Source organism: Zootoca vivipara, chromosome 1, assembly GCF_963506605.1.
Source record: "Zootoca vivipara chromosome 1, rZooViv1.1, whole genome shotgun sequence".
Lineage (NCBI taxonomy): Eukaryota > Metazoa > Chordata > Lepidosauria > Squamata > Lacertidae > Zootoca > Zootoca vivipara.
Window position 1 is genome coordinate 124,878,686 of NC_083276.1, and position 23,936 is coordinate 124,902,621.

Genomic DNA, 23,936 nt, shown 5'->3' on the forward strand with positions numbered 1-23,936 from the left:
GGAACTCCTGACCCAGACTGGTGGGATAATAAGGAGTTGTGGATGCTTACTACCTCTTGAGACTCTGGCTTAGGCCACAAGGTTCCAGACTGCCTGGCTTCCGTGTTGCGCCCTGAGCCAAAGGGGAAATTTGCAGGAGGGAATGATTATTGGTTTGCATCTTCTGTTCTCATTTTGTATTTTCAATGTTGTGAACCCCTCTGATCTTCAGCTGAAGAGCAGCATGCAAATATAAACAAAACACGATACAAGGTTGAAGTAAACAACAAATAATCTCCCTTTCTGACTACAGAATTCATATGTGGCTTTAAATTCAGCCTTCTGGCAGCGTGTCATAGTCAAACCTTTGTTGCTTTTTCACTTAACAGCCCTAGTCATATGCGTCATAGCTGCCCGATCGCTGGGCCCGTTGATTATAGATCTCTTCATTCTTTTCAATGAGCCTGCGCCTGGGGGAGGAGATTAGTAGCATTAGACAATCTTTCTGCACCTGTATATGCAAATACACAGTAACAAAAACATCCTGTCTCCGTCACTTCCCACTCTGTGGAATGAAAACATACACCGCCATGTGATAGAAAACAATCCCATGACTGCAAACACGGAGCAAGAATCCTAACAAGAATCTGCTCCAAAAGTGGGGAGAGAAATGTTCCATTGTGCAGGCAGAGCATTTGCAACCCTTTGACTTCAGCTTGGCTTGCAGGAGGAGGGAGGGAGAGAGGGAGAGAGGGAAAAGCAAGCTCTCCTGGAATGTGCTTACTGCTTCTTCTGTTAAAATCACTTTGGAAGCTTTAAACATAACAAATGAGGTGACATAAGTAAATCTAAATTTTGAGAACATGTCAGTTGCAGTAAATGAATATTCAAAGGGGTGTAGTAGAATCATAGATTGTGAATCATGGATTTGGAAGGGACCCTGAGGATCATCTAGTCCAACCCCCTGCAATGCAGGCATATGCAGCTATTCCTTATGGGGATCGAACCTGAAACCTTGGCATTATCAGCACCCACCCAGCTGTGGTGACAGGTGAACAATATGTCTAGTTACAGACAAAGCCAAATTATTTTTTTCCCGAGGAATGTGCTAACCTCTGTTGCAATATAAATCAATAATTTGCTTCACAAGGAATTCTGCAGTAAATCGCTCTAAAAAGCTCAAAGGTAAATATTTGGCTGACTCTGTGGACTTGGGAGAGATTTTAGCCCCTTACCTGAGCATGGCATTTTCTTCTACCAAAGTAGTGGCGTTAATTCGATATCTGTCTTCCATGGCTACAATTTTTTGCTGGATACTTTTCTCCATTTCCACCAAGGCGGCTTTCTGTAAAGAGGAAGGAAAGGTATGAATGAGAGCAGAAAGAAGACGAAACATACGAAGTTGCCCGATATCATCCATGTTGGGTGTTAGTCAAATCTAGCCCTATATTGTTCTCTCTTTCCTGACAGTTAGAGGAGGCTTTGACAGCACAACTGCCTGTGATCCCTTTAAAAGGGAGATGATTAGGCATGGGGAAGGCAGGATTTGAACCAATCTCTCCGTAGGGCTAATCTGAGCTTAATTATTGCACTAAACCACTGCAATGCAGAGCTATTAATCACACTCTCCAGCAACTGCAAGATTACCTATAGATCAAAGTGTTCAGTTTCCCATCACCACCCACTGAGACCTGGGCATTAGTATATTATTAAATATTTACTTTTAAGCCACCTCTTTCCCCGACAGGGAGTTGTTGACAATTTTACAATTGCTTGATCATGCACTTCAATTTGTTTGGGTACTCCAAATCCCATCAGCCCAATCCGGCATGGCAAATAGTCATGGATGATGGGAGTTGTAGTCCAATATCTGGAGGCCACGAAAGCTGGGAAAGATACACTATCAGTCCTTTAGGAATATACCTGTGTCAGTCTATCAGAGCACAGGTTGCAATATTCCATCATAGATTGGCTGTAGAAAGCCCAAGTTAAATGTTGAAAACCACACACATGCCACATCCCATCACCCCTGGGGTGAGACTCTGGTATCAATGTTTTAAAAATGCTTGGTAATCTATTCCCCAGTTCTCACCTCATTCCGGAGTTCAGTCTCTGTCTTGTGAAGGGTGGCTGCAATAGCATCCAAAGTCTCATTCTTCTCCTTAATTTCCATATTCAAACCCTTTTATTGGATGGAACAAATTATTTTAAGATGCTTATGTTCTGCATATCCACCACTGTGCAGAGCAACACAACGGCAATATAAGAACTGTACAATGAAATAAACTAAAAAAAGTAAGCCCTACCTAAAACACCTCTGGAGCCAAAGCACATTCCCAAACAAAGGTCTTTTGGGATACTGGTACTTTTTACATGGCGCCTAAGGATTACTGCTGAATGCCTGGAAAAGTTCATTCCACAAAACCCGGACGCTGTAAAAGCCCTGCTGGCTATTTTCTAAATGTAATTTTATAGGTGTTTCAAATCGGTCCAGCAACAGCAAAATAATAACCTTGACTGCATTGTTTTGTTTTCCATTTTTAGTACCTAAGTTCATAGACTTCTAGAGCTTTTCATTGATGAATTAACCTTTATGGGCAGGGGTGGAGAACTTGAGGCCAAGGGGCCAAACGCAGCCCTCCAAGCTTCTCTGTCTAGTCCCCAGGACTCTTGCCAGACCACACCCCCTTTCTGTGAGTCATACCTGTCATGGGCCTTGCTTCACACCATCCTTGAATGTTTTTGCCTGGCTGGATTGTGCCATTGATAAGGCCTCTTACTTGTCTGGATGGGAGAACACAGGGTGGTGTTCAAAAGTATTTACCATACTTGCCTCAATATGTTTGTTTAATTCCTCAATTTTATCTAGGGCTTCCTGTTGCTGCTTTTGGAACTCCTGGAAAAGAAAAAAGCGATAAAAGTTACAGTAAGGAATAGTGTAAAGTGCATCTTCAAACTATTGCAATATAACAGGAGTAAAGGAACCAGTACTTTCAGCCAGGCACTGAAGAGAATAAGAGCTGGCTAATTAAGGGACAATGTACCACTAATTCCAAGGCCATGTCAATAGGGAGCATTAGAAGGGGCAGGATTTGTAAGGGGAGAGTTTTCTGTTAAAGGAACAGTAGCCCCACAGTGCTTAATAATAAACACCACTTACTTCTCTTTCTTTTTCATAAACTTTGCCTATTAAAAAACTGTTATTCTGAATTATAGTCTTCTGTTCCTCTATCGCCTGCTCAAACTTTTTTGTCAACGACTGCTCTGTGGATAAGATTAGATTTTTAGGTATGCATTAACCATGTGTGTCATCAAAATTATATATTTCTTAGTGATAAAGTTGATGTGCTTGAAACATTGGCCGTCATTTGCCAGCTGTGGGATATTTATCCAGTGGTATCCTCTGCTTTTACATTAGGGATCTTTAGTGCCCAGAGGCATTACTTTTATGCAGAATTAAAATCATGGTTCCATATGGCACTTAATATGGAGCAGTCTTCACCACAGAAAGCCAGCAGTGCCCACTTAGATGGAAAATGTATATTTATGCAGAAATGTCCTCTTCATAAAATGTTCCGCTTTTCTCTACAGCTGGCCTATTGTCTCCTCCTTGCCCCTTTATTTTAATGTGGCTTCTATTCTACTACTAACAGGGCCATGACCTTCCTGAATCGGCCCTTCATTGCAATTCCTGTTCTGTTTGCAAGATGGGTGTGTAGGTGGGCCCTTAATCATTAGTTTCCTCTTCACAGCCAAAGCAAATGCTCGTTAATTGAGATCTTGCAAATGAAAAAAAAAAGAGTTAATGAGCAATTTGCTCCTGTTGCAGAGAGGATATCAGTAATTAAAGGCTCACCCACCCATCTGACTTCACAGGGAACAGGAACATTTATCAGAATGAGTCAAGCCAAAGCACATGGAACTTCGTAAATTCAGATGAATGAGAACAGAGTTCAGGTCAAAAGTAGGTGCAAAGAACTGAGGTTCAAATCGTTGCACACATGCAGAGATAATAAGGAGGTGTCTTTTTCCGTTCTGCCCTCCATTTTTCGTTTGCAGCAGTGTTTCCACGCTGCTGCAGTTTGTCTTCTGGCAAAAGGTACATTATCTGTCTTGCTGTCTGCAGTGGTGAAATAATGTAATGCCATCACGTTATTCTACCCAAAGGAAACACAACGTCAGTGTGGGGGAGGGGAGGAGTAATCAGTTACGTATCATCTGCAGAGTGAAAGCAATAAAGGCAGCAAATACCGTATTCACCAGACTGATTTGCATGGGCAAACTCCATTTCCCTTTCAACCCAAATACCCAAGCACACAATACAAATAAGACGCAACCCCTCTCTTGTACTCACTTTGTTGTAACAAGGCCTTCTCTCGTTCAGTCCTCTCACTCTTTTTCCATTCTGCTTGCCTTCTCAGCCACTTTTCCTCCATTTCATCAGAAATGCTATCCTAAAGAGAGAGAGAGAAATGATTTTTTAAAAAATGTAGGTGCCAATTTAAAGGGGAGTCCTGACGTCTGGGCAGCCCAGAACCTCCATAAACACTGCCAAGACTTGCGTGCCGGGGAGGCCACTTTGGTGATGCTAACGCAGCGGTTCGACTTCAGGCTTGGAGGCACACTCCATTGTCTCTCAGGACAGATGCCAGCAACCAGGTGGCAATTTTATACCCTCTTCTGCCGCAATTCTTCAAAGTACTTCAGGGGAACACTGGTTATGAATCAGAAAACGGGGAAGGGGTGGCAACTCTGCTAGAGCACCTGGGGCAGCCTGATCGTCCTTCCTTTTCTGTACGGGATTCAGAAGACTCCAGGTGTTGCAGATTAATTTTGCAGCTCAGTGCCACTTCTGGATTCCCTGTCATTGCTGAGGTAGCCAGCCAGTTGGGCTGGGACTGCAGCAACACTGGCTCTGGCCGTAGACCAAGCAGCCATAAAATGCAAGATGTCTGTGACAACTGGACTGCAGTCTTTCATGAGCACCAACTGTGCATGCGCAAACACTAGGGGGCAGTGCACTGTGCACCTGACAAAGCAGGCTCTCGCCTGCAAAATCTTAGGCAACAAACAAACTGTTGGTCTTTAAAGTGCCAGGAGACTCGTATGAGTTTAGGATTACCTCAGATGGGTGGTATAATTTAAATCTTACCTGGTACACACGAAACGCATTCTTCAGATACTTGTATTCCTTCTGCATCCCAGCTGAGCGGGGGGAGAGGGAAAAATAAAATTCTCCACACACAGAACTACTGAAATTAAACTTTTATTTCTCAGTTGTTTTCCTGAAGGGAAATGAATTGATTGCTTGGCCAACAACATGCCTTCCCCATAAATTAACACCGCCTTAGAAATACAATTGCCATGTCCGGCTACTCTCAGTCTGGAGCGGCTGGTGCTCAAAGGCTTCTTGCCAACACACTCTTTGAAGAGAAGAGCGAGACCTCTAGAGAGCCTGAGGGACCAGTGATGTTCTGCCACCCTCAGAGGGAATTGCGCAGCAAAAACATGGCTGCCCCCAGTGTTCACTTCTAACTGGGGGCATTATAATTTGCCACTTTGAGCTTTGAGGCTTCTAGCATTAACAGACAAGGACCTGTATATCTTGTCCCTGTTTTTTTTTAATTAGGTTTTTAAAACAAAAATAGCATAATAAATGTGGAAAAATATGTACAACACGTTTCATTATTAGTGGTCAATATATGAGTTATTGGTTTATGAATTAGTTTAAACATAGATAGGAAGGAAGGGAAGAGAAGGAGGAGGAGGAAGGAAGGAAGGAAGGAAGGAAGGAAGGAAAATAAACTTAGTGTGTGAGAGGGGTTGTGTCAGCGTTACTTGCATGGGTTCTTTTACTACAGTGGTACCTCGGGTTACAGAAGCTTCCAGTTACAGACGCTTCAGGTTACAGACTCCGCTAACCCAGAAATAGTACCTCGGGTTAAGAACTTTGCTTCAGGATGAGAACAGAAATCGCGTGCCGGCGGCCCCATTACCTAAAGTGGTACCTCAGGTTAAGAACAGTTTCAGGTTAAGAACGGACCTCCAGAACGAATTAAGTTCTTAACCCGAGGTACCACTGTATTCACTTGTTGTATTTCCTTGGTGGTGAGAGGTTGGGAGTGGCTTAGGGTGTGGTTGATTTTCTTTGGTCGGCTGTAGTGAGAATTGTTTTTGTGTGTGAGCGGGGTGCGAGTGTGTATTTTTGAATCAGTTTAGCCAGATTGATTTGTATGCTGTTGGGGATCTTGTCCCTTGTTATAGGTCTTGTTGGCCTGCAATTTTTATCATAATACCTTTGATTGGTTCTGCGTGCTTATTATCAACTCCTATCCTATTCTCTGTTTGAAGGCACAGAACATTCAGATCCTTCCCACAGCTGTCAAGTTTTCCCTTTTCTCACGAGGAAGCCTATTCAGCATAAGGGAATTTCCCTTTAAAAAAGGGAGAACTTGATAGCTATGATCCTTCCTGCTTAACAGATAGATGATCCCAAATTGGATGCTCCTCAGCTCCTGTCTGCTGAGATGTTTTAAAAAGCTGCTCTGTGGCCTTCTTGATTTTACAAAGGCAGGGAAGAGGAAGAGGCGTTGCTGTCATTGTCGGGCGGCCAGGGGTCCCATTGTCGGTCTCCCTGCAGGCCTGGAACTGCCGCTCATCCCCATTGTTGTGATCCTGCCACCCTAAGGCAACTACCTCAGTGAGCCTCATGGATGGGCTGGTCTTGACTGGTTGTAAATAAGGGAGGTAGCTGGGAGGCTTGCTGAGGTCTAGCTAAGGTTGGACCAGCCTCCACTGCAACTACCGTAGGACTGCTGGAATACTACTGTACAGTGTAACAGGTAGTTTGCCCCCCCGAGTCCTACCCAGCTTCTCCTGGGCGTGTGCCCTCTCATTTCGCAACTCTTTCTTGTACTGCTCCTCCAAGGCGTTCATCTCTGCTGCATGACGTGACTGCATATCCCTGCAAAGACAACGTAGCTTTCTATTATAATTATCCAGCAAGCTGCTTTGATTAAAAGACAACAACGGGTTGTATGGGATGCTATTTTTGCACAGCCTTCTCTTGCCGCAGTGGGACTTCACCTGCTTCCCCTCTCTTGCTACAGCCCTCTGTGCAGTGTCCACATCTGCCTCAGCTGGTTGGAGGACCCTCTGAAGTAGATGGGGGATAGGGGAGGAGAGGATCTTATCAGGTAACTGTGGATTCTGCCCAATATCAACCATGTACTACTAGTACCACTATTTATTATTTGGGTGGGTGTGTTATTATTCAGTTCTAAACTGCTTTGAGAATACTGCCACTTATTCTTATTAAAAATATCTATTTTTATATACAGTGGTACCTCGGCTTACAAACGCAATTGGTTCTGGAAGTCTGTACTTAACCTGAAGCGAACTTCCCCATTGAAAGTAATGGAAAGTGGATTAATCCGTTCCAGACGGTCCATGGAGTACTTAAACTGAAGCGTACTTAACCTGAAGCGAACTTTGCCATTGAAAGTAAAGGAAAGTGGATCGATCCGTTCCAGACAGTCCGTGGAGTACTTAAACTGAAGCGTACTTAACCTGAAGCGAACTTTCCCATTGAAAGTGGATTAATCTGTTCCAAACAGGTCTGCGGAGTACTCAACCTGAAGCGTACTTAACCCAAGGTATGAGTGTAATTGGTTCTGGAAGTCCGTACTTAACCTGAAGCGTACTTAACCTGAAGTGAACTTTCCCATTGAAAGTAATGGAAAGTGGATTAATCTGTTCCAGACATGTCCACGGAGTATTTAAACTGAAAATACTCAAACCGAGGCGTACTTAAACCGAGGTATGACTGTATATTACAGCTGCACAGTATTTTGAGAATAACACCTATACCAACAGGAGCAAAGCCAACATGTTTATTTATTTAATTGTTCTTCCCACAGAACTTTCTGCGTCACATCGTCCAATCGTTACTTCAGCAGTCTTTTATGAGCATATTCTGCAACATGTCATTCATGCAATAAACAGTGCACGCTTACAGTGGTGAGACTTTCGTATGCACAAAGATCGAAAGATTCACCGTTGCCTACCTCCATGGAGGCATGGTTTGTTAAAATCATTGGGCTAAGCCAAGACTGGCAAAGGTGACAAATTTAATAAGAAGAGGGAAAAAACTGACAATATTTACGGTACTAAAGATTGGAAACTCCTTGCAGACTTTTTGCAGGTAAAAGAAAACAAACGCATGGTATCTGGGTTTGAGGGTTGAAGAAGATACTGGTTTATAGAAAGTGGAATTGTTGGATGTTATCATGAAGGGACGTGGGTGGCGCTGTGGTCTAAACCAATGCTCCCCAACCTTTTTATCACCGCGGACCAGTCAACGTTTGATAATTTTACTGCGGCCCGCTGAGGGGGGGGGACATTGATTGTTTATATTTTATTTAGATTGTTTTGATTTAATAATTTTAATTTAATTGTATTCAATGTTCCTTGGGCGGCCCGGTACCAATTGATCCACGGACCGGTACCGGTCTGTGGCCCGGGGGTTGAGGACCACTGGTCTAAACCACAGAGCCTAGGGCTTGCCGATTAGAAGGTCGGCAGTTCAAATCCCCATGACGGGGTGAGCTCCCGTTGTTCAGTCCCAGCTCCTGCCAACCTAGCAGTTCGAAAGCATGTCAAAGTGCAAGTAGATAAATAGGTACCGCTCCGGTGGGAAGGTAAACGGCGTTTCCGTGCGCTGCTCTAGTTCGCCAGAAGCAGCTTAGTCATGCTGGCCACATGACCCAGAAGCTGTCTGTGGACAAGCGCCGGCTCCCTCGGCCTATAGAACGAGATGAGTGCCGCAACTCAGAGTCGTCTACGACTGGACCTAATGGTCAGGGGTACCTTTACCTTTATCATGGAGTGAATGTTTTGAAAAATTTTCTATATATACATGACAGATGAAGAATTAGAAGTTCTATTTTTCCTTCCTTCCTTCCTTTTCTCTCTTTTTCTTTTCTTCCTTTTGGTTTGTGTTTTTATTTAATTAGGGGTTTTTAAATCTTTGATTTAAAAATTGGATATTTGATGTTAACCCTTTGTATATTTTCTTTCAAACTTTAATAAAATCTAATGAAATAATAATGAACCTAATGCATCAGTGGTGGATTTATACCGAACTGTCTGTACATAGAAATATATTAAAAAATTGTATAGTAGCACCTTAGAGACCAGCTAAGTTTGTTCTTGGTATGAGCTTTCATGTGCATGCACACTTCTTCAGATACACTTAAACAGAAGTCGCCAGACCTTTATCTATAGTGAGAAGGTGGGGAGGGGTATTACTCAGAAGGGTGGTGGGAATGGGTGATTGGTTGATAGGTGTGGTAGGTGCCTGTACATAATTCTGTCTGTACACAATTCCACTTGGTTGGTCTTCCCCAATGTTACTACGTACATTATTTCCGCCTGTGGAGGGAGCTCTCCTGCAATAACAGTGAAGAAAAGTTGGACCAAAAGCAGAACCCACAGCATCTGCAGCGTAAAAAATTACAGGATTTCATTTGGAAGCTACAGAACATGCGCCAACTGGAAACAGAGCAGGATGTCCACCCCAAAACATTTGCAGGCACGAACGGTACTGAAAGAGAAATTGTGTGTAACCACCCAGATACCACTGGAAGCGGAAATCATCATGAATGTGATGAATACCAATAGGATATCTGGAGGAGCCCGCAGGGGAATGGTCTGCCTTTTTGTAGGTTAAACTAGACATTATGTTAAATATTTCCTTGCATTGAATGCATGCTTTTAAAAAATGCCAATAGAATGGCAAATCAAGTTGATGGAACAAAATAAAAAAATTCCTCCCAGCAGCACCTTAAAGACCAACTAAATTTTTTATTTTGGTATGAGCTTTCGTGTTCATGCACTGAAATAGACAAGTTGATGGACTATGGCAAAATTAACTGGGAATCTCAGGAATCAAGAAGACAAGAATTTTTTTAAAAAAATATGGGAAATGTTTATATTGTATATACAAAATCATTGTAAACAGGTCAAAACATTAGCAGGATTTTAGATACACTTGTAATGTAATAGAGCGTATAGATAATTTAGGAAGATGAAAAATTGGAGAAGTACTGATATGCAGCTCAAAATAGAATTAAAAGGACCCATAGAAGGGATGGGGGGGGGGGGAAGTCAAGAGATTCAGAGTAATCTCGATATTTGGATTTTGTACTGTTTTATGTTGTATGTTTATATCATTGAAAATAATAAAAAAGATTATAAAAAATAATGATTTTAAAATGCCAATAGTGGCTGTTGTGGGCAGGGCTGATCCTTTCCTCATCTATGCTGGCCCTGAGAAAAATGGCTCTTTTTGTTACCCACCTTCTGTGTCCTGGGACAGGGGAGGTTATCCAAAACAAAATGCAGAAGAGCGGCTGCAAAATAAATGGATCCGTCTTGCACGCAGAAATAGCCATACCTCATTTTGTTTTCGTGTTCCTCTTGCATTTCATTCCTTTTGTCTTCCATCTCTTTCTCCAACTAGGAAAAGAAAGAGACAATAACCTCTGTGTAAAGGTCCACGAGGGGAGCTGCCTTTACAAGGTACCTTCAGGTACTTTCACAGCACATAGAGTTTGTTTCTGTGATCAAGAGGCTCAACACAAACACAAACACACACATCATCCTGATTCCTCCATGCCAATTAATCGTACAGCAACGCCACCTTTGCTCCAGAAATTCCAAATAAGAAATCTATTTCAACCTGCTTGACAGTTACTGCTTTTCAGAAGAAGTCTTAGCCAATGTGCTGCTCGCCAGATGTTTTGGACTGCAATTCCCATCACCCCTGATCACTGGCCATGCTAGCTGGGGGTTATGGGAATTGTAATCACATAGGCTACTCCTGCCTGCATGAATCTTTTATAGTCTGGCATGCAAAGCATTAAGTGCTATCCTAAGTTGCTGGGTATGGGTTTAGAGAGAGAGAAAATAGGGAGGCAAATGGGGAAAATTATGGGACCCAGGTGGCGCTGTCAGAGGTTGTGCCTTTCCACAGAATTAAGCCTGTAAGATTCAAAACTAATTGGGATGAAACTGCCACTAAGTTTAAGGGACGCAGGTGGGGCTGTGGGTTAAACCACACTGCCCAAGGCTTGCTGATCAGAAGGTCGGCGGTTCGAATCCCTGCAACAGGGTGAGCTCCCGTTGCTCGGTCCCAGCTCCTGCCCACCTAGCAGTTCGAAAGCACATCAAAGTGCAAGTAGATAAATAGGGACCGCTCCGGCGGAAAGGTAACGGTATTTTCGTGTGCTGCTCTGGTTCACCAGAAGCGGCTTAGTCATGCTGGACACATGACCTGGAAGCTGTCTGCGGACAAACGCCGGCTCCCTCGGCCTATAGAGCGAGATGAGCGCCGCAACCCCAGAGTCGGACACAACTGGACCTGATGGTCAGGGGCCCCTTTACCTTTACCTAGCCTCATATAACCGACATGTTTGGGTCTAATGAATGAATGAAATGATTAATACCACAGTTGTCCTGCCAGCTTAGCTATGACACATCCCCTTGCTTTGGGATGAAACGGGCAATCTAGCCTATTGTTCACCCTCCAGTCTACCTGAGAAGCCCAGTGTGAAGTGGTTTGAGCTGGTTGATCCTGCAAAATTGCATGGCTCTCACCAGCCACTCTTGTGTTCCTTTACCAAGAATCTAGGAACATTTACAACTTTGCAACTAAGCTACGTTTTACTTTTCTGCCTGATGTATGGAAAAGCACATGTACCAGACCTTTGAAGTGTTTGTAAGTAAACCAATATTTTGACTTACCAAACTTGTGGCCTTTTTCTATGCTGAGGAAAGAGGGAAATTTTGGAACGTACTTGAAAGGGCATACTAAAATTTAGATTTAATAACCTATATTTCCATGCTTTACTTTGCTATGTATTTTGTGACTTTAAATCTCTGCTGGGGTTCTCTCACCAAATAGTACTTGACTAGGATCTTGGCATCCAATGAATTCTACTTTCTGGTTTCTTTCTGTTTGCACCAACAAAAATTACAGCGATTTTACATACATTGATGCTTTAACACAGCAATTGCTATCCTTCAGGCTGAGGGCCATGTCGACCCATGGTCAAACCCTGAGAGATCATTCAAACCATTATCCCATCTCATTACAGTATATAGGCTCCAACTAAGGAGGATCCTTCATGCATCTGATGAAAAGGAGACTACTCTCCGAAAACCTATGTCCTTAATGGAGGATTCCAGTACAAGGCTACATTTGCTAAGCTTCCAACAGCAGGACCCCAAATGGAAGTGACTCACCTGTTTGTGGCTAGTTTGGTGGTCTCGACGCAATTGCTCCATTATAGCTGTGAGCTCAGAAATCTGTTCCACCAAGTCACCTATAATGTCCTCCCTGAAAGACCAACATCGTATCTGTACAGCGAAATTTTCTGGTTGGCAAATATCATCGTGTCGGATAGATCAAGGGTAGGAAAATCAAGAACTGCAACTAAAAAAGTTTATAGGATTCCCTTATCTGTTTGGCCATTGGGGTTGAGGAGGTGGTGGGGCCGAGGGGGTTGCTGTCTGCACCAAGTTAAAACAGAGAGGGAAAAGAAACTGGTGTCTACACCCTCTGTCTTATGTGGGGAGAGAAGGAAGTATCGTAAGTCTGGAGGAAGTTTAAAGATATAAAGACAGGGTTCCCTTGCTCACAATGGAAGAGCCATTTCCCTCCCTCTTTTGTATATGACTGCAAATGCTATTTTGCGGTTTCTATGAGTCTAATCTCTTCTCTTTGTCTGGAAGAGATCAGCGCTGTCGGGACTCTATGTCAGCGCAGTGAAGGAAGGCAGAGAAGTTTTGTTCAGTTCAGATTTTAAACCAAAGCTAAGCTTCATCCTTTCCTAATTGCAACGATGCTACAGAAGTTCAAAGCATCAAACCAAAGCATGCAAATGGGCAGCATTTTCCTCCAGCAAATAGGCTATTGGCTATGAGGCCTTTGGCTCCTGCCTTGGGCAAGGCTTGTGTGGGTTTCAAGGTGGAAGGAGCAAGCAGGCAAACAAAATGTTCAGCAAGCTCACTCTTCTCCTGCTGCTGCAGCAGATCCACACCACATATATTTAAAGCACACCCAACACACTTTTGAAGTCCAAGATTTCCCCGCAAAAGAATTATGGGAACTGTAGTTTGTTATGGGTGTTGGGTATGGTAGTCCTCTGAAGGGAAAACTACAGTTCCCCTCAGGATTATTTGTCATCTGCTTTAAATGTGCATTGAATGTGCTTTAAATGTATGGGATAGGTATTCAGAATGTTCACATTTAAGCAGGTATTACTGGCTTATATGACACAGGGCTGCGAGAAATTTAAAGGTATCGGTTGCATGAGTTGGCAGCAATTTATATATATATATTTATGAATATTTATCTGTAACTATTACCTATAAAACACGTGCGCACACATACATTGTTAACAGTGAGCCTAAAAGCCATGAAACAATATACAGGGTATATTGGTACTTACGTTTCAGGCTTAAGTACAGAACTGAAAAGAGGGTTAAAAGGGAGAGAGGGAGAGAGAGGGAGAGAGAGAGAGAGAGAGAGAGAGAGAGAGAGAGAGAGAGAGAGAGAGAGAGAGATGCTGTTAAGGCACCACTACTGTCAGCTAAACACATTCTCATTACAAAATAGATGTATCAAAGCCAAAGGAACGATCTACACCAGGCATCCCCAAACTGCGGCCCTCCAGATGTTTTGGCCTACAACTCCCATAATCCCTAGCTAACAGGACCAGTGGTCATGGAAGATGGGAATTGTAGTCCAAAACATCTGGAGGGCTGAAGTTTGGGGATGCCTGATCTACATAGTACTGTGTGTGCATATGCAAGTTACAAACTGAATTCTGTTTACTCCAATGCCTTTGCAAGACCTGCAGTCACCTGTCTGGATGCAGATGACGTACACAGAAATTATAAAAGAATTCCTTCCAGTAGCACCTTAGAGACCAATTAAGTTTGTGATTGGTATGAGCTTTCGTGTGCATGCACACTTCTTCAGATACCACAGAAATTATATTCACTGCAGCCCAGTGATGAAGATAGCAAAGAGCTGCACAGGACACAATGCATCGTGATGTGTGTCCTCAAGTGGCTAAACTGAGGACCTTCAATGGACTTTCTGGACACATATACAACTATTCACAACATTAGTAACTGGCGATGCAATGGTCCTATAATTGCTTGGCTAAAAACAACCTTATTGGGAAAGAATCCCAGTCTAGAATAAGTGCCAAGCAAACCAAACTGCATTCAATGAAGCACTAAGGTCCTCGCAAGGATTTCTCCATGTGCAAGGGGAAGCTCTCTGCCTCTCCTTGCACTGCATGCTCCCTAAATCTGATTTGGGGTTCCCCCCAACACTCCAGAGCAGATTTGGGGGTGAGGGAAAATTCCAGCACAATAATTTAGTTAGAATCAAACTAGGGGACTGCAATGTTCAGCGTTCTTTTCAAAGCTATATGTGGGCAGTCAGTGATGAAACCCTGCAAAGCTCTGCCAATAGGGAGAAATCTAAGGCTTGCTGTCAGACTGGTAAGCACAGTTTCTTCCCAGTATGTGTCAAATACTCCACACAGGGGAGCAAAAGCGAAAACACTGGACATCCCCAAAGAGAGTCCACTGCAGACAATTAGTACTCCAGAGCAGGGGTGTGTGCGTGAGAGAGATAAACTAGCATAGAGCTAAACCAGTAGTGTCAAATTGAACAGGGCCTCAGACCTTCCTCCTGACAATCATTCCTGTTGTCAGGGTAACAATGTGCAGTGACTTACTGAGCCATAATACATCTTGCAAGTTCCTGTCAAAGCAATATCCTGGAAAAAGGGATGGCATTGAAGTGGGGGAAGAAAATGGGGAGGAGGATTATCCTAAGCAAGAATTGTTACTGTAATGCACAAAAAGGAAGCTGAGGTGAGCGGGTTGTGTGAGGGGCGGGTATATTGGTACTTACGTTTCAGGCTTAAGTACAGAACTGCAAAGAGGGTTAAAAGGGAGAGAGGGAGAGAGGGAGAGAGGGAGAGAGGGAGAGAGGGAGAGAGGGAGAGAGGGAGAGAGAGAGAGAGAGAGAGAGAGAGAGATGCTGTTAAGGCACCACTACTGTCAGCTAAACACATTCTCATTACAAAGTAGATGTATCAAAGCCAAAGGAATGATCTACACCAGGCATCCCCAAATTGCTGCCTTCCAGATGTTTTGACCTACAACTCCCATGATCCCTAGCTAACAGGACCAGTGGTCAGGGAAGATGGGAACTGTAGTCCAAAACATCTGGAGGGCTGAAGTTTGGGGATGCCTGATCTACATAATACTGTGTGTGCATATGCGAGTTACAAACTGAATTCTGTTTATTCCAATGCCTTTGCAAGACCTGCAGTCACCTGTCTGGATGCAGATGGCGTACACAGAAATTATTTTAAAAAATCCTTCCAGTAGCACCTTAGAGACCAACTAAGTTTGTCATTGGTATGAGCTTTCGTGTGCATGCACACTTCTTCAGATACCACAGAAATTATATTCACTGCAGCCCAGTGATGAAGATAGCAAAGAGCTGCACAGGACACAATGCATCGTGATGTGTGTCCTCAAGTGGCTAAACTGAGGACCTTCAATAGACTTTCTGGACACATATACAAAGACAGTGTGTGTGTGTGTGTGTGTGTGTGTGTGTGTGTGTGTGTGTGTGTGAAGGCACAATTCTCACCAACAAGGATGGATGAAAAATTTGGTTTGGATCACATTTTAATACTTATCTACTTAATTCACACTTCCTAAAACAATATGCAAATTGAAACACAACTGAAAAAAGTGCCATACATTAGGGGAAAGTGCATATAAATGCATATGTTAGTGAAAATAAAGATACAACGATGCATTCTATTAGGGGAAAACGCATGAAGAAAACGAGGAACCGAGAGAAACCATTATTAACAAACTTGTTGACATTTGTAGTGGGCTCAAAAGGCATTAGCCGGTGGGACTGTATCACCACATGATGCCTCCACACATAAGGGAACGAGAAGATATTCATGTGATTGTTGCCCGCGCTAGGCAAACATTTAACTCCCTTGCTAGGTTGCAGGAAATGCAACACATCTGCAAACTGCAGGAACAATGTGAAAATTGCCTTACATAAATGTTGTTCCTGTTGCTATTGATTCTCCACACACTTGTGGAGCAGAGGAGGCTGGTCCATGATGGGGTGTGGGCACTGCCCCACCAACCTCAGTCTGCCCCTCAGCCAGCTAGCCAGCCGATACCCCCCCCTTCTTACAAGCAGTCTAGGGGGTAGCCCTGGCTGCCAGCTTTCTTTGTCTTGGCCTCCATTTAGCCCTTGAACTCAGCAGGGACGATGCAGAAAAAGCTGGAATTAATTGACTCCACATGTCATTGACCTCCAGCCAATACTGCTGCATCATATAACACACGGTCCTCAAGAAGTCAGGAAGAATGCTAGTTACAGACAGGAACGCTCCTTGCTCTTGTGTAAGATTACCTGAGCACAGGGGGCTTGGCAAGTTCCTCGTCAGGCTTTTTCTTCTCAAAGAATTCCTCGCCCAGAGTGACACTGATACGTTCCTTACTGTGAGACACGATAAAGCCAGGAGTGATCTCATCTTCAATCTCCTTTGATATCTGGGGTTAAAACAAAAGTGACTGCACTCTGTGGAATCCTAGAATTTAAAATCCAGTCTAATTATGTACCTCTCAAACTGACAGATGCATTTATTTATTTTTAATAAAGCACCATATTTTCAAGGGCGTTGCGTTTGTGCTACACAAAGGAGGTACACAAAACAAGGAGTTGGGTGCATTTTATTGCAGCAAAACTTTTCAGTTAAGCAGTTCTAAGCCTCAGGATACTTCCATAACTTCAAGGCTGGGCTCATTTCCTCTAGAAATCCATCTAAGGCCTGGCCCAAATACATTTTAGAGAGCTGCAAAATTTCTTTTTTACTGGAAGATCCCATTGAAAATCCCATTAATGGGCACTGACAACAGTGAGTTAAATTCACTCTGAATTTTGGATCTAAAATATCTTCCTCAACTATAAACAGAATGGACCCTGAGTAGACATTAATATAAGTTGTATATAATATAACTGAAAAGTATAGAAACAGAGTTTGGGGTCTTTGACCTATGAAGACTCCTCCAAAATCAAAACTTATTTTTCTTATTTAACAAGAGGAAGGAAAGAAGAAGGAAAGAAGATTGCAAATTTAAAAAGGGAATAATTTTTTTGTTCTACTCACATCTCGAGGCTCCCTGCTTCTTAGTGGTTGTGCGTTAGGTCTGCAATATTTCAGCCTGAAACAAGACAATGACGCGACTTGTAAAAATATCCCTTTCTCTATCCCATCCCAAGCTTGACAACTGAGTTGTCTGAAGGATTTTCCTTGTAGCAATTCGGTTGACTGATCCATCATCCTCTTTCAAATAAATAGCTGCCAGTTTGTACAATGATTCTGTTCGACATTTGCTTATAATTGCTTTGCATTTTGCAGAACAGCTATAGTATTGCTTGTCGGTTGCAATTCATCGATGTTACCTGTTCTTCATCTAAGCAGGATTACACAGGATTCCTTCTGCTTCTCTCATGGCAAGCACGTGCAACAGGAGACTACTGGAATAGTTTGGTTTGTAATACTGTACTATAAAATACTTGCTTGGGAGAAAAGCAATGACAAACCTAGACAGCATCTTAAAAAGCAGAAACATCACCTTGCCGATGAAGGTCCGTATAGTTAAAGCTATGGTTCTCCCAGTAGTGATGTATGGAAGTGAGAGCTGGACCATAAAGAAGGCTGATCGCCGAAGAATTGATGCTTTTGAATTATGGTGCTGGAGGAGACTCTTGAGAGTCCCATGGACTGCAAGAAGATCAAACCTATCCATTCTGAAGGAAATCAGCCCTGAGTGCTCACTAGAAGGACAGATCCTGAAACTGAGGCTCCAATACTTTGGCCACCTCATGAGAAGAGAAGACTCCCTGGAAAATACCCTGATGTTGGGAAAGATTGAGGGCACAAGGAGAAGGGGACGACAGAGGACGAGATGGTTGGACAGTGTTCTTGAAACCATGAACATGAGTTTGACCAAACTGTGGGAGGCAGTGGAAGACAGGAGTGCCTGGCGTGGTCCATGGTCCATGGGGTCACGAAGAGTCGGACACGACTAAACGACTAAACAACAACAATGGAAGCAATCCAGAGATACCTGGAAGCTTGCTCACAACATCCACTCATTTGTAGCATTTCACAACTGTCGTTTGGGGGAAATGTGGTTTCATTTTTGTGTTGCCTTGCTGTACTGAGTTTGTGCACACGCGAAGGTTTTAGCGTTCCTATCCAAACCACTACGGAGCACCCTAATTGGGCAGAAGAGGCAGGATATAAATGATATTAAAATATATAAATAAATTATATTATGGAGGCATCTACATAACATGAGAGCATAGGAAGAGCACTGTTGGGCCAATTTAGCACCTTGTTTTTGCAGTGGCAAACTAGATGTACCTGGGACTAATGGAGCAAGAATGGGGTCGGGGTGGGGAGCCTGGGTGCCCGGGAGTGGGGGAGAGAAGAAGAGGGGAAGGCAACTTCTGGCTTCCCTTCCCTGAAAAATTCCCTGGCGGGGAGAAGCTGAAGGCGCCTTAACATTGTTCCGGTGACATTTAAAAAGACAGCATGATAGTGACATTACTGGCACCTTCCTAGCTTCCGCCAGCCACACACGAGTGAGCATAAGAACACGTTCCTAAGGCAGCAAGAAGGAAAGGAGATGAGATGTTTATGCCTACCCTTCTCTCTCCTTAGAGCAGCCTAAAAGGCTTCCGGTGAGCTAGGTCAAAGCATCAACATTCCCATTAGCAAATTAGGACTAGCAGGTGGAATAACAAAGAATAAATGACAAATTAATATTTACGTACCGATTGATTTTTAAAAACATTTCTTAAGTGTCTTTCTGTAGGATACGCAAGATGATGGACAGAAAACAAACAAACAAACAAACAAGTAAATCATTCCAAAATCCAAAAGGCATGGAACACCACAAGGGTTTTAACTCAATGGCAGACCATAGTTTTTGCCTGCAGGAAGTCCTAGTTTCCATTTCCAGCATCTTGTGGAATGGATGGGGGAGACTCCCGCCTGAAATCTTGGGAGCGTCGCTGACAGTCAACATTTGTGGTGGATTCTTTATGCTTCAGTTTGTTCTGCGATGCTTCACCAATGCCATCACATCATTGCTGTCCAGAAGGGCTATAGAACAACAAATGCACAACTAAGTTAACCAGAACATTTGTGGCACGGAGAGTTATGGGAAATGCATTGACGGGAGACGAAGCAGTGTGGCGGCCTTAGAGCTTTTGCAGGTGCTGACCGTATTGTGTATGACCCGCCCCGACAGCCTAATGAGCAGAGATCCTCATGAATGTGAAATAAAAAGGATGTCCATTTTTGATGGGACAGAGACGCTGAGTTTGCTATTAAACCGAGTGATGTTATTGCTTCTCCACCAATGTTGCCATACTATCCCACTTACTTGGGCTTCTGAGACAGCGTGCCTGCCTTAACTCTGATGAGTCTTTTGTATCCCATCCTCCAAGGATCCCAACAGGGGCAGTACAAGGTCTGGGGCTGGGACTGGGACATGTCTGCCGTTCTTGGGGCTTCTGCGATCAAAAACCTGTAGATGGAACATCAGAGACACAGGCTGCTTTATGTGTGCTTCCAAGGGAAGGAAGGTGCTCCTCTAAGCCAGTAGAATGTGCTTTGCTAAAGTGAAGATTTGGAAACAACGTATGGGGGACAGCTAAAAGAAAGCAGTCTTTTTAGTATAAAAGGCCCTCAAATGTATAATTACTATAATTTAAATAAGTGATGGGGAACCTGTGGTTCTCTATATGTTGCTGGCTACAGCTCTCATTATCCACAAACACTGGTCAGAAGTGTTCAGCAACTTCTGAAGGGCCACAGATTTACATAGAAGCACAACATGCCACACCTTGGTGGGCAAGACTGTGGGGACCAGGTGACCTGTGTGCCTATGGTCGGGAACTGTTGAGGGGCACCCTCCAAGTCTCCTGCTCTCACTTCTTATGGTTCTTCATCTTTCAACTGAACTTGGGACCCTTCAGATCCTCTCTCAAGTAAGGCACAGAGGGTTTCTCCAGCCACTCTGGGCAGCTTCCAACAAAGTATTCATCACCAAACCTTTTATTGGCGCCACATACAAACACCCAAAACAAATCAATACAGAATTACCACTTCCCCAGTGGCACAAAACATTTGCTAAAAGAAAGGAGGCAGAGCAGTCTATCGTCACATCTCTAGGTCTCCAGGGAGATCAGACGTCTGCAATGTATTTTGACGACAAAAAACCCAAATAGAGATATTTAGCCACTAACTTGGTGAGCTCCTGATCATTCCCCAGTAATAGAAATTAAAAATACAATAAAACATCAGGCATTAAAAACTTCCCTAAACAGGGCTGCCTTCAGATGTCTCCTAAAAGTCTGGTAGTTGTTTATCTCTTTGGCATCTGGTGGGAGGGCATTCCACAGGGCAGGTGCCACTACCGGGAAGGCCCTCTGCCTGGTTCCCTGTAACTTTGCTTCTCACAGTGAGAGAACCGCCAGAAGCCCCTCGGAGCTGGACCTCAGCTTCCGGGCTGCATGATTGGGTGGAGACGCTCCTTCAGGTATACTGGGCTGAGGCCGTTTAGGGCTTTAAAGGTCAGCACCAACACTTTGAATTGTGCTCGAAAACGTACGGGGAGCCAATGTAGGTCTTTCAAGACCAATGTTATATGGTCTTGGCGGCCACTCCCAGTTACCAGCCTAGCTGCCACATTCTGGATTAGTTGTAGTTTCCAGGTCACCTTCAAAGGTAACCCCACGTAGAGCGCATTGCAGTAGTCCAAGCCGGAGATAACCAGAGCATGCACCACTCTAGAAAGACAGTCCGTGGGCAAGTAGGGTCTCAGCCTGCATACCAGATGGAGCTGATAGACAGCTGCCCTGGACACAGAATTGACCTGCGCCTCCATGGACAGCTGTGAGTCCAAAATGACTCCCAGACTGCACACCTGGTCCTTCAGGGGCACAGTTACCCCATTCAGGACCAGGGAGTCCTCCACACTCACCTGACCCATCTCCCAAAAACAGTACTTCTGTCTTGTCAGGATTCAACCTCTATCTGTTAGCCGCCATCCATCCAACTGCCTCCAGACACTCACCCAGGTAGAGCTGGGTATCATCCGCATACTGATGAACACCCAGTCCAAACCCCAGGATGTTTTTTCCTAGCGGCTTCATATAGATGTTAAAAAGCATGGGGGAGAGGACAGAACCCTGAGGCACCCCACAAGTGAGAGCTCAGGGCTCTGAACACTCAACCCCCAACACCACTTTCTGGGCACGGCCCAGGAGAAAGGAGCGGAACCACTGTATAACAGTGCCCCCAGCTCCCAACCCCTCTAGACGGTTCCAGAAGGATGTCGTGGTCGATGGTATCAAAAGCCACTGAGAGATCTAGCAGAACTTTCACCTTTGTCCCTAGCCCACCGGAGATCATCAACCAGATGAGACCTGAATCTGATTGGAAGGGATCCAAATGGTCCACATTCAGCAACCACCCACTCAATCATCTTGCCCAAGAATGGAAGATTTGAGACACACCTAAACACTGCAGCCAACACACTAATGTGTCACAACATACAGTTTGGAAACTCTGCCATAATGGAACCACCACAGCAAAATATATAATGAAATTTCAAACAAAACAGATTTAAAAAATAAATAGCAGAATATCAAAACACACTGAAGTATTTAAAATACTTAAAATACACACATACCTAAAGAAGCCTGGGAGAGGAAAAATATCCACTTTCTATTTCAGGTTTGTATGTAATTTTATAACTATGGTAAAGAACTGTACACATTGTTCTCTCAAATAGAATTATTTGGAGCTAAAAGCACCCCCTGATTTTTGTTATGTTAAAGATGTGGGAATATAGACAAATGATTTGAATAGTCAGGGCACTTTGTCAGAGCAAGTTTCAGGATTTTTGGGGGGCACTTGTTGTCATGGGGGAGATCATTTGTCAAAATGTCCTGGACGAGCTCTATTAAAAGGGGAAACTTAAACACAATCAAGAGAAACCACAGCTATAAGATCTCACTGCTTTGCAGATGTCTCCATTCTGTAAATTTAAACCTGAAACTGAGGAAGCTGGGGGATTAAGGCAGCCAGTATGTCTTACCCGCTTGCACTTCTTCGTCCTTTCTCTCAGGGTTATTTAAGTTTTCTTTCTCACCATGGCAACAAGCTTACTCTCCTGTTTTCTTCCATTCCACTCTTAAAGGCATAATACACAGATAAGCTTGGCTCCGTAATATAGTCGGGAATATAGACTGTGCTTAAACCTATCTGTTCCAAAAACAGAGAGGCATTCAGCTCACTCTCAGATTCTGAATTACAAAACCCTAAGAAGATAAAAGCAGGGGAATAGTACATCAAGAGTGGACATAAAGATTACTCAATAGTCGAGCCTTTGAGATAACTAAAGGAACATGCCCTTCCTTGGCCAGGTTTTAGGTGATTCAATATTTTATTAATATTAATTAAATTTATATCCCACCCTTCCTCCCCAATTTATTACATACATCCTGAAGGATCGTCTCCACCCCCATTGTTCAGCCCAGACACTGAGGTTCAGGGCCGAGGGCCTTCTGGCAGTTCCCTCGCTACGAGAAGCCAAGCTACAGAGAACCAGGCAGAGGGCCTTCTCAGTAGTGGCACCCGCCCTGTGGAATGCCCTCCCACCAGACGTCAAAGAGATAAACAACTACCAGACCTTTAGGAGACATATGAAGGCAGCCCTCTTTAGGGAAGCTTTTAATGTTTAATAGATTATTGTATTTTAATGTCTGTTGGAAGCCGCCCAGAGTGGCGGGGGAAACCCAGCCAGATGGGCGGGGTAATAATAATAATAATAATAATATCGCAACTCGCTTGTACATTCATTCACACACAATACCATGTCCAAGCTTCATCCACCTCCTGCTTCACCAAGAGCAGATCTGCATATGCAAATACATTAGAATTTGCATTTTGCTGTATGGATAGCACTCAGGCTCATCCTTGAAAGTTTAGAACAGGTTTCACTACGTTATTGGTAGAAGCAAATGATGACAAACTGTACATGTGGTATGCAGAACCCAGATTTTCCTTTCTTTCAGGGCAGTGAATAAAGCAAGTAAACTATTTCACTATTAACTGAGCTACTTTGTCAAGTTCTATGAAATATGTTGTGTTCATATCTTGATAGTCTTTATTATTTTATTTTCAATTAATCATAGAATCAGAGAGTTGGAAGAGACCACTAGGGCCATCGAGTCCAACCCCCTGCCGAGCAGGAAACACCATCAAAGCATTCTTGACATATGCCCGTCAAGCCTCTGCTTAAAGACCTCCAAAGAAGGAGACTCCACCACACTCCTTGGTAGCAAATTCCCCTGCCGAACAGCTCTTACTGTCAGGAAGTTCTTCCTAATGTTTGGGTGGAATCTTCTTTCTTGTAGTTTGAATCCATTGCTCCATGTCCGCTTCTCTGGAGCAGCAGAAAACAACCTTTCACCCTCCTCTATATGACATCCTTTTATATATTTGAACATGGCTATCATATCACCCCTTAACCTTCTCTTCTCCAGGCTAAACATACCCAGCTCCCTAAGCCGTTCCTCATAAGGCATCGTTTCCAGGCCTTTGACCATTTTGGTTGCCCTCTTCCGGACACGTTCCAGCTTGTCAGTATCCTTCTTGAACTGTGGTGCCCAGAACTGGACACAGTACTCCAGGTGAGGTCTGACCAGAGCAGAATACAGTGGTACTATTACTTCCCTTGATCTA

General features: G+C 43.7%; 2 protein-coding genes across 4 annotated transcripts in view; one reads left to right on the top strand and one right to left on the bottom strand.

The window, feature by feature from the left end:
- Nucleotides 1-23,936, top strand: part of STRADB (STE20 related adaptor beta) — a 161,622-nt gene that overhangs the window by 80,051 nt on the left and 57,635 nt on the right. The window lies entirely within an intron of this gene.
- On the bottom strand, nt 371-23,824 carry FLACC1 (flagellum associated containing coiled-coil domains 1). 3 transcript variants are annotated; one of them, XM_060281717.1, is made up of 16 exons: nt 22,288-23,824; nt 19,567-19,710; nt 17,277-17,331; nt 16,520-16,659; nt 14,978-14,998; nt 13,494-13,514; nt 12,286-12,379; nt 10,436-10,497; nt 6,846-6,943; nt 5,132-5,184; nt 4,334-4,433; nt 3,140-3,243; nt 2,813-2,875; nt 2,072-2,161; nt 1,215-1,324; nt 371-449 (listed from the first exon to the last, which is right to left on the bottom strand). In XM_060281717.1, the coding sequence occupies exons 2-16, from the start codon at nt 19,674-19,676 to the stop codon at nt 371-373; spliced, it is 1,200 nt and encodes a 399-aa protein (XP_060137700.1). In that variant the 5' UTR covers nt 19,677-19,710; nt 22,288-23,824. The 3 variants fall into 3 exon arrangements, with proteins under 3 accessions (XP_060137700.1, XP_060137693.1, XP_060137707.1); XM_060281710.1 differs by lacking the exon at nt 22,288-23,824 and having other exon boundaries at nt 17,277-19,704; XM_060281724.1 differs by lacking the exons at nt 14,978-14,998; nt 22,288-23,824 and having other exon boundaries at nt 17,277-19,704.